The following is an 11,057-nucleotide window of genomic DNA, read 5'->3' as shown; positions in this document are numbered from 1 at the left end:
AGTTTATTTATAGCCGTGTTTACTTTTTACTTTTAATGTGTAAGAATAATAAACTTTTGTTAGCCACCAACCTCAATAAAAAAACATGGGGGAAAATACGATTGGGTTTTTTCGAGCAAACCAGAGTGAACTTCCGGGTTTGCCTACAAAAAAATTCATTTTCACTGCAACGCTCTATGTTAATGAATGATCATCCACTTCTGTAGAGTACATGATGACAGAATTTTCATTTTTGGTTGAACTATCCATAACATATGATAAAAATACTTTCTGGACAAGGATCACTCATGTCTGTGTAGCCAGTGCTGGATAGTAACAGAGTTACTGCACAATGTAATCGGATTCCTAAAATTGAGTACTTTTTAAAATGCTCATAATTGGATTACAGTTACTTTTTTATAGATTACATAATTACACAATGGCAGTGAATTATTCATAATTCATCATTTTGTTTTTCTCTCTCTCTTAAATCTATTTCTATTTCTACTGCGTTTATACTTTTGGAAAGTCTTCCAGCTTTTCTTCAATCCTCAAAGCCCCTGTAGTTCATGAACAAATCCCTGGCTTAATGTAATGTTTAAAACATTTCATGATGTTGACAAAAAAGAAGGGAATATATTCAAAGAGGTCAAAAAGTAGTCTAAAAGTAATCTGAATACATGATCTGATATGTGTAATCCAGCAGATTACATTACAAACTTTAATTTCCATCATGTAATTTGTAATCAGTAACGGACTACAGTTTGTAAGTAACCTACCCAGCTCTGTGTGTAGCGCTTTTTGAAAACAGGCCTTTCTACTCAGTTATGTACATTACAGTTACCACAGTGACATTGTCCAGTCACCAAATAAATAAGGGCTCAAACGGGTGGTTTTCAGGGTGAAGAATTTCAACTTACAATTATTGGAGATTCCTCTTATTACCGACAAGATCTTAAGCAGCCGTCACTCATCTGTGTTGCTCTGGAAAACAAAAATGTGTCCGTAGCAGCAAAAATGGTTTTGATGTGTTTCTAATGGGATGGGTTGACATATCAGATCCTAAATAACTGAGGTTGTCTTTTGGGATAAAAAGTCATAAACTTGAGGTTGTGTTGTGAAATGAAATGCCCTCCTCATGAGCAGAGAAGAATAAAGCACTGCTACTCCAGCCGGTCACTGCCTTCTCCGTTGATCTGGACCACCATGTGCTCTTTCTCCAGTGCGTCGCCGGTGTGTGTGTTTGGGAGTGTGAGATGACAGGGATGCGTGTCAAAATAGCGCATGCTTTCGGCTTTGCCCCGGCCTTTGCCGTACCGAGACGTCACCTTGGCGAAGCAGCTTCCGTACTGGATCTCGTCGGGCAGGTAGGACGTCCTCTTCTGGTATCCGGAGCCTGTGCTCTCCTGAGAAGCGGTGAGGAACACCACCAGCTCGAAGTGTTTGCTGCTTGTGGCGCTGTTTAGAGGGCTGGTTGGAGTTAGAGGGTGATAAAAGGTCAGAGGTGACAGGAAAAGAGGGCAAGGTCGTGACCCCAGGTTATCGACACTGAATTCTATCGCTGTTTGGTGGAGTTCGTGATTGTCACGTTCTTCATAGAGAACGGCGCTCACGCACACGTCCACCAGCGGCCGTGGAAGCAGGTTACAGACGCGGAACATCAGGCAATGCTGACCTCTGACCTCACATACTACGGCCTGAGGACTGAACAGGATCCCACCACAGCGCTTTTGAGAGCGGGAGAATTTAGCAACGAATGCACCTGAGCAGTGACAGAAAAAATTGAATTTGAACGAAAAGGAATTGAAATAAAAACAAAATGCTCTAAATAAATCAGCAAAATAAATAATTGAATAAGTATTTATATTAATCATAAAACCTTTAAACTAAAAATCTCCAAACAAATAATAGTTTATTTTTAGAGAAAGTACATTTTTCAAGACAAACCTTGCCACACATGTACTGAGAAGAGGAAAAAAAATAAAAAATTAATAAATAATAATAATAATATATATATATATTGTTTAAACACAGATAGATTAGTTTGAAATGTCACCACGTTAATTTATTTTAACTACCAAAAATGGAAAAACGCTTAATTTCCCATAATGCAATTATCTGTTGCCACTATCTGAATTGTGATTAGTGAATTCCACTTCCTGTCATTCCAATTCAACTTCCTGTTCATGCTCATAATTCTTAAATTCAGAATTTTGCGCAATCCTGTTCAAAACTCCTGAAGTGTTAGGTTTGACTTCAGCCCCTACTGGTAGATTCTGTAATTACACGCTTTTCTAACAAAACAATTCTCCAATTGACAGCCAATACATTTGTGTAAGCGAAAGTTTCAGTATATTCTAGTAAATGTTTTTAAAAAGTATACATTGATTTTTTCCTGTCTGCTGTCTTTGGTATCAAAGGGTGATTAGTCGGTGATTAGTCACATGACATCTGTAGCTCAACTGATTGGCTCATAAAACCTGTCTGCAGAACATGCATTTGAGCCAAGATGGCAGCATGCGGATTGTGTACTTCACTCCTGGGCCAGCAGTACAGAAACTGCCATAAAGATGAATGGGAATGTTAACGGATGTCTTTCTAAGGGTATTACAGAGCCCCTTGATAACTTTGCCATTTTGGAAAGTTTATGCTGCTTGTTTCTGGCTGCATCTGTAAGTTCACTTACAGTATTTGTGTTTATGGGTGGCTTAATAAACTTAAATTCTAAAGTCGGATCAACTATCCCTGATATCAGTGTATACTGTTACATCCATTTATATTTTCTAGTTCAATCGCAGGGCATCTACATCCTTTCCTCTGAGGGCTTCAGTATCAGGACTGTCTGCTTTTCAAAGCCTGAATTGTGATGTGTTTACATTTACCCTATAGTTCAGAAGCAAAGTACTCGTGATAAGTTTTATTAAAAATATACTCATCAAAGAGTCTTTCACTAGTACTTTGCTTAAAGCATGTGAACTCAGTCCCATGACTGTCTCTACATATATCTGAGGCCTTCATCTCTATATGTCATTGTGAGATTTCTGAGGTAGATAATAAAAAAAAAATAATAATAATAAAATCTTGCAGAATATGTGTTTGGCTTACCTATAAACAGGGCAACGTGCTAAAAAAGTCAACAGATATACAGTATGATGATATCTGGTTTAAGCATTAATAGAAATGAGACTTATTTGCTTATTCTTTTTTACGTGTTAAAACCCATACACACACATTAGTTGGTAAAATTTTACATAAACATGGTGCAACGAGTATATCTGATATATCTGACACCTGATAGTAAGATGCCAGGTGTTGATTAAGCCTTACTTGTTTTGAATCTGTAATATTCTTGTAAATTCCTCTAAACTAATTAAAACCTATATTTCCAAGGAAAGTTATATCTTTTACATAGACTTCATGCATATCTCTACAGTGAAGTAGAAGACTGGGGTATACCGGTGATGAAGGCCTCCAGCATGAGTCCCAGCAGCATCTGCAGGGCGAGCAGGGCTATGGCGGTCGGACAGTCAGCGTTGGGGTACATAGTGCCGTACCCGATGGTCAGCTGTGTCTCGAGGGCAAAAGAGAAGGCGGCGGTGAAGCCCGTCACGTGTTTGACACACAGCACATGACCAGGCGGTGGAGAGTCATGATCAGGCACCTTCAGGTCTCCGTTGACACGGGCGAGCAGATACCACAACACGGCAAACAGCAGCCAGTGAAGGAGGAATGAACCGCAGAACGCCAGCACCACCCAACGCCAGCGCAGCGCCAGCCACGTCCCCCACATGTCCCGCAGGGCCCCGGACCACGTCTCTCTGGAGCCCGGGGCACTGCCTCGCATCAGGCTCCGGCCGTCCTTGCTGACCAGCCGCTGACAGTGAGGTTTGGCCATCAGGGGGCAGGAGGTGTCCTTTTGGTCGCTGGTGGTGCTTGTCATGGTGATTTAAAGTTGGCGAGTGGCTGGCACCTGGAAAGGTGAGCAAAGAGCACCTGATATCAGCTCCTCATGCTGCATTTCTGCACTTTTACATAAGAAAATCTGATGTTCGTGAAGGGAAAGTTCACCTCTAAAAATTAAAATGAAATTTCAAACACACGTCATTCAAAATCAGTATGTTTACCTGATGGTTAATTCTGTGAAACACAAAAGGAGACATTTTGAAGAATTAGTATGCAGGTGTATTATGCTCCAAACTTAAGCAAACTGTAAGGAAACAGGCCTAAATGTAATCATTAGATTTGGATTTGAAAGATTTTGGATAGAAATAAATTTGATTTGTTTCTTACAAACGTGCAGCTTCTCATTAAATAAGACGTTAACTGATGGACTGGAGGATTATTGTGATGTTTTTATCAGCTGTTTGGACTCATTCTGATGGCACCCATTCACTGCAGAGCATCCATTGTTGAGCAAGTGATGTAATGCCAAATGTCTCCAAATCTGTTTCCATGAAGAAACAAACTCATCTACATCTTGGATGACCTGAAGGTGAATAAATGTTAAGCAGATTTTGGGTGAAATGCTAATTTAATTCTCTTTTTGTGAAAGTAAATTATTTTGCATTTATTTTTCATATTAAAAATGGTGCTAAATTTGAGATAATTAAGAAAACTGTGTTGGTCCTCAATAAGTCAGATTAAATATACAGGAAGAGGTTTGATGAGATGTTTTTCTTTATTATTATTTATATGAATATCTTACTAAATTTCTGTCTGTTCCAGTGTTGTTATTGTGAAGAAAAGCTAAAACCATTAAAAATCATTTTCAGTAATTGAAATAAAACTGAAATAAAATGAAATAGAAATAAAAGATGAAATTCATAATCTTAAAATTTAAACCTTAAAAACCTCAATGAAAATTAGAACTGTTGCCAATTAAGTTTTAATAACTAAAATTACAAAAACTGAAACTGAAATTAAAAGTTGAAAAATGCACATTAAAATGATGAAAATTTAAGTCCTAAAATTAATAAATGCCAAAAGCACATAACAAAATTATAAGAAAACTGCATATAGAAAAAAGCTATAAAATATGACTAAATCTAATGATAGTATATAAATAATATTAAAATCACACAAAGCTATCAGGGGCCTGTTTCATAGAACATGTTTACCAAATAAGCCAGGTTTATTTCAGTTAGTCTGACTTATTGTCAGTTGATTTGGTTAAAAATAAATCAGACTAACTGAAATAAGCCTGGCATATTATGGTACATTTTTTTTATTTTTTGGCACTTGACAGCTGTCATAATTTAGAAAGTTTCCCCTTTTGGCTTTGGAACTACATTAAGGATGCATCAACAGATTTTTGGGTGAACTATTCCTTTGACATTTTAACCAGCCGTATGAACATTAGTCACCTGTGTTATTACTGAGGACGAGAAGGCAGAGATGATGTGTAGTGTGTGTGCTTCTGCACTGATGTGGCTGCCAGGTGATTTAATTGGTGAGGTTTCTCAGTGGGGTGTGTGTGTGGAAAGGACAGCAGGAATGTGTGTTTAATCCGCTCTTCTTTTTTTTTCCGCTGTCTCTCTCTCTAACAGACGACTGCAAGTAGTTAGTCTGACACTAAAAAGCAAAGCACAGAAAAAAAAGAATGAAAAATGTTTTTTCAAGGTGTCACACTGCTTAATGATATTAGATGAATAGTGACAAAGACTAGTGTACCAGTCACTTATAAAACAAGTTAAATGTGTCTGTAAATATTATGCAGGCGCACTAAATAAAAGTGGCTTAGCGTGAGGCTGTTTAGATGCCAAGGCTTCAGGTTAATGTAAATAAGAGTGTCACATTTTCATTTAACAAATGTTAACTTGCCCTCTGGCTTCTCTCCCGGTGAGGAGAGGGAATGTTCCACTTCTGGATGTTTTCCTAATGGGGGAAAATTGCTGGCTGAAGATGAGTGAAGTTTCTTTGAATCTTTACAAATTCTAGCATATTATGACCTGACCTAGATTCCCTCCAGGGGTAAAAATGGGATTTCGGGGTTAGGAAATCCTAAAACAAATTTGTGGTGCTTCTGATGAACTTAAGACATGACAGTTTCAATGTGGAATTTTGAAATATTAATTTATTTACTGGAAATAAAAAAAGAAAAAAGCTAGGGGAAAGGATAATGATAAAATAAATGATTAAATAAAATGATACTTGATCACAATACAATAAAAAAAGGTCACATATTATGTAGAAACTATTCTTTTTTTAACTATTATTGAAACTGTTTTCTATTTTAATGTATTTAAAAAAGTAATTTATTTCTGTGATGGCAATTTAGCAAATTTCTAATTTAAAGCCTTCAGTGTCATATGATCCTCCAGAAATCATTTTAATATGCTGATTTGGTGCCCCATAAACATTTCTTGTGATTATTTAATTGATAGAAAGTGCAAAAGAACAGCATTTATTAGAAAGACTTTTGTAAGTTTAAAGCATATATATATATATATATATATATATATATATATATATATAATTTTAATACTTTAAACATTTATTTCAGTTTTTTATTTAGAATTTTTGGTTACGTTTTTAAGATTTCAAGATTAAGTCTTTCATAGATTAAGTTTTTAATTTCATTCAAGATAACCCCTGCTCCCTGTCCATGAAGTACGCAGTCGATTAGACAAGGCCATGAAGATTTTCTGTATATCTTAATCTAAACTTCATGGGGAATTCATCCCATGATAAATCACAGTAGACAGTAGCGTGTGCGTGTTTGCGGCGCATGTTATTCATGTGATCGGATCTGGCCACAGGGCGATAAAAACACATTTCTCTTTATGTGTCCTGTTCCACGGATTAATCCCAGGCTGATAATGTCAGTGCTACCTTTATCTTACCACAGTCTGTGGACATCTGATGCTACACTATGGCTCCTCATGTATGAATGTCATTCATTTACACAGATTCTTTGCAGACAGAGTCATTGCCACATAACCATGTTGCTCGTCTTCATACGAGATTTTATTAACTTATGAATGATGGGCTTTCAGTTGACAGCGTGACACTGGTCATATTTACAGATGGAATGCATGCTTTTTTCTTCTATACACTGCAAAAAAATTATTTTGTCCAACATATTTACTTAAGAAGCAAAATGCTATAGAATAGAGAGTCTTGCAAAATGTATCAGCATTGAGTTTATTCCTAAAATAATAAAAAAATCTGATAATGTGGTTAAAAAAATAACCTGACACCACTGGCAGATATTTCTTTATTGTTTTAGGCCTAAATTTTACATTTTCAGACTTATTAAACTAAGTATCTTAAGCCATTTTGCTTCTCAAATAAATGTGCCTTATTGATTTATGAGTGATTAGATATTTGTACTGGAAAACAAGACAAAGATACTGAATAAGAAATAGATTTTTTAGAAGTTAAATATTCATAGAAGTTAAATATTCAGGCATATTTTAGATGATACTACATGATTTTACACAGAATCATGATACATATTAGCAAATAGGGCTTTTCACACACATATATTCATGTCAAGACTTGGTCAATATATTTCTGTTTTACTGTAATGTCTGGGTTACATTTTTTTCATTTAAAAAAAAATAAAGAATGCAGTTAAAGTTACATCTAGCCAAGATTTGATAACATCATTTTCTTTGCATTTCAGGATTCTTTTTTTTTTTCAAGCAGTTCTTTATTTTATTTTTTCCCTTTGATCAGTCATATCTTTGATTGAAATCTTACAATTATTAAACTGCCTCAATGACACACCTCACCTTGTGAATTCTTACTTTGTTACATGAGAAACAATAGCAAAACAATGAGTAGCTTTTTCCTGGATATACGATTAACCTGGACCTTTGTGTGTGTGTGTGTGTGTGTGTGTGTGTGAGAGAGAGAGAGAGACAGAGGGAGGGAGAGAGTTTGAGATGGTGTTGTCAGTTACTGTAAGCACTGTATCTGAACTTTAGCACATGTTGTGCATGGTTTACTTATGTGTACTTCAAGCTAAATTAGAATGGAAAAAATGTGTCTTGTTTCGGTGACTTTAGTTACGAGTTTAACCAGAGATTTTGGTCTGATTAAAACTGAGTGACTCTCCACTGCACACAGTTCAATGTGTCAGAGTGCAAATGAGTCTGGTGTGCTCATGGGTAAATTATTATATCAGGTGTGTGTGAGAGTCAGAAAGAGAGAGAAGAGAATACAGGGAGATATGGATATTTGAAAGACCATAACGCTAAAATATACCTTGCAAAAAAAAAAAAAAAAAAAAAAAAAAAAAAATATATATATATATATATATATATTTTTTTTGTAAATAAATTTGTAAGTGTTGTAAGTGTTTTTTTGTGAAAAAAGGGTCTCTATCTGCTCCAAAGTGACTAAAAGCACCATAAAATTACTATAAAAGTAGTCAATACTACTATATACTATAAACTTACTTAATATTATGAATACTATATGCATTGTCATATGATAGCTTTGTTATATGATAGCTTTAGCAAAATGTAAGTTTTTTTTGTTTTTGGCTAAAGAACAATGACGCTTGGTGACAAATGACATGAATGCCATATATTTGGCAGATGGGAAGACCTACATTTCAGTCTTTATTAAATGTAAGAATCTAATTTTACGGTGCTATTTTTGTTATTTTGGATCTTGACGGACCCATTTTTTTTTATATATCACCTTTTGTATTCTGTTGAAGAAGAAAAGTCATTTGACTGATGTTAAGGATAGTAAATGAGGACAATTTTTATTTTGGGTGAACTTTTCCATTAAGAGAAAAAAAAAAGTAAATGTTATGAAATGCATCCTTTATGAATAAACAATTATTCACAAACACAAACACTGCCCTGTGAAGATGAAGATGCTGATTTGTTTTCAATACAGAGTTTGTCTGCTGAGACTGATTAGTCACGGAAAAACATCTTCTATTTCTCCCTTCCAGGTATAAATCTTATCTAATCATTTCTCAAACAGAGCATAAAACTGACACAAACAGAATTTTACTCACCAATTTTCTCTCTTTGGGGTTTATTAGGGATTCCTCAGTGGTTTTTGATGAAGAGTTAAACTTTCAAGTGAGATCTAGAATGTGAGGAACTGTAGATCCTTGGCCAGAGTGTAAAACCAATCTAGATCCTTCTGTAGGAGACACCAAAAGAGTCAGACACACTGATGAACTGCAACAAACACACACATCCAAATGAAGAGAGCCGGCCCTGAAACTCATTGGTCACATTACTCAGCATGTGGCCAATTAGGAGTGCTTGAGAGAGGAGGAGAACACCTAGAGTCACTTCTGTGTGTGTGTTTGTGTGTGCGTGATGAAAGGAACAGTACAGTAGTTTGTCTTCCGAACCCATCTTTCTGAAGCTGCCTTAACTGATAAAATTCTCTTACCCTAAACCTTTCTTTCAGCTAAGAGGTGATAAGAGATTTGGTCCTGTTTTTGTTGGTGAGTGTTGAGCGTGAGTCTTTCTGCATGACTGCTTGTGTTGATGCTTACATAATGTCTCTCATTTACAGGAAAGGGTCACACTTTTCACATTGCAGATGACAGTTGGATGGCCTTGTGATCCCATGTAATTGTTCACTGCAAAAATGGTGACTTTCTTGTTTAACAAGTAAAAATATGTAGACATTTATAGACATAGAATGACATAAGATACAAAGTCTTGTTTTCTGCAAGTTTGAGTGAGTTTATACTTAAAACAGTAAAAAAATATATATACATAATAGCTATGCCTTGATTTTTGATTTTGCGATATTTGTATTGAAAAACAAGACTAAAATACGGAGCAACAAATTGATTGTTATTGCTTTCTCATAATTAAAATACTTTTATTTATCAACTTTAACTTCTTCCTAATTGCATTGCTTGCACAGCTCAGATCATTTGGTTTTGTTAGAAAGGTTTGACGAGAAATGTATGAGTTTATATTTGACTACAGAGACAGACTTGAGCACAATGTGAGACATTGTTGAGATCTCTTCTGAAACTCTAAATGTGACTTTACTGGGGTCTTTTCCTCACAAGTAAAATATGAGAAGTTCAAGTCTCACTTTAATCTGGTTGCCATCTGGAAGAAACAATTGACATATTAAAGATTTGTGCAAGACCACACTGGTAAGTACATACTATCAGCATTCCACTTTACTTGGAAATAAAATGCCAATAAATTTTTGGTAATTATGTGAAGCTAATTGTAAAATTTCCAAATAAAAATAGCTGCCTGTGGCAAACTTTAGTGTCGTAATAGGGCCAGCTTATCTAAATGAGAACACCACACAAACATAAGCATAAAAATATCAACAAGTACAGATATTTTATGGTGGTTTATGAACAGCTTCCTGCAGGCCAAGGCAGGTTAATCATTTTGAGTTGCCATTTGAATACAGAATGGTTGCGTCTTACATCTGATGGCCTCAGTTCATTGCAATGATAAGAAATCTGAAGGTCATCACTGTTAATTAGATAAGTTAATTAGATAAATTAATTAGATTAGTTAACTAGCTAAATGCTGCAGCTATAACACACAGAGCAAACAATGCTGTCCATTTACAACCCCTTTGCTGGAAATATACCAATGATATATTTATGTTTTACTCTGTCATTGTTTACTCACCCTCATGTTGTTTCAAACTTTCTTCTGTAGAACAAAACTTGATAGATTGTCCAACCTGGTGTCTTGAATGTGTCGGTCATACAAAATACACCATAGCAACTGAACGATAAATACACAATCAAACTGAAATTGTATAAAAAGATCTTGTTTAAAGTTCACACCCTGTGTGTTGCCTCCTCGAGCATCAACGATCGTTCTCATCCTTTGTGATAGTTGTGCAGTCTCTCAGTTGTCCTGAGGCGAAGCAGGGCCTCCACATCTTTGAGCACTGTGAGGAGAATTCAGACGTGCAGAGCATGCAAGGCACCAAAGAACTTACACAACCTGGAGGTTTGTTGTCAGCAGCAGTAATTTATGAGCTTTACGCCACAATCATGTAGTCAGAAAATGTAAATGGATGTCTGAAGGGTTTTGGGATATTTGATTATCAGGTATGGGAAGTCAGAACAGCCAAGCCTGGTAGATAAAGTCTAAAACAGTAGG

At 35.8% G+C, this 11,057-nt stretch overlaps 1 protein-coding gene across 1 annotated transcript; it reads right to left on the bottom strand.

The window, feature by feature from the left end:
- Nucleotides 1–106: 106 nt before the first annotated feature.
- Nucleotides 107–9,136, bottom strand: kcnj13 (potassium inwardly rectifying channel subfamily J member 13). Its single transcript, XM_059515058.1, has 3 exons — nt 8,960–9,136; nt 3,436–3,949; nt 107–1,741 (listed from the first exon to the last, which is right to left on the bottom strand). The coding sequence occupies exons 2-3, from the start codon at nt 3,917–3,919 to the stop codon at nt 1,143–1,145; spliced, it is 1,083 nt and encodes a 360-aa protein (XP_059371041.1). The 5' UTR covers nt 3,920–3,949; nt 8,960–9,136; the 3' UTR covers nt 107–1,142.
- Nucleotides 9,137–11,057: the final 1,921 nt, after the last annotated feature.

This window comes from Carassius carassius, chromosome 28 (assembly GCF_963082965.1).
Source record: "Carassius carassius chromosome 28, fCarCar2.1, whole genome shotgun sequence".
Classification (NCBI taxonomy): domain Eukaryota; kingdom Metazoa; phylum Chordata; class Actinopteri; order Cypriniformes; family Cyprinidae; genus Carassius; species Carassius carassius.
The sequence above is the reverse complement of the archived record's forward strand: the minus strand, read 5'-3'. Positions and strand labels throughout refer to the sequence as shown.

Excerpts from the sequence above, each read along its gene's own strand:
- kcnj13 (XM_059515058.1), bottom strand. The coding sequence starts at position 3,919 with ATGACAAGCACCACCAGCGACCAAAAGGACACCTCCTGCCCCCTGATG. Across the intron at positions 1,742-3,435 it reads GCTGGAGGCCTTCATCACCG|GTGCATTCGTTGCTAAATTC; the intron begins GTATACCCCAGT and ends GTCACTGCTCAG.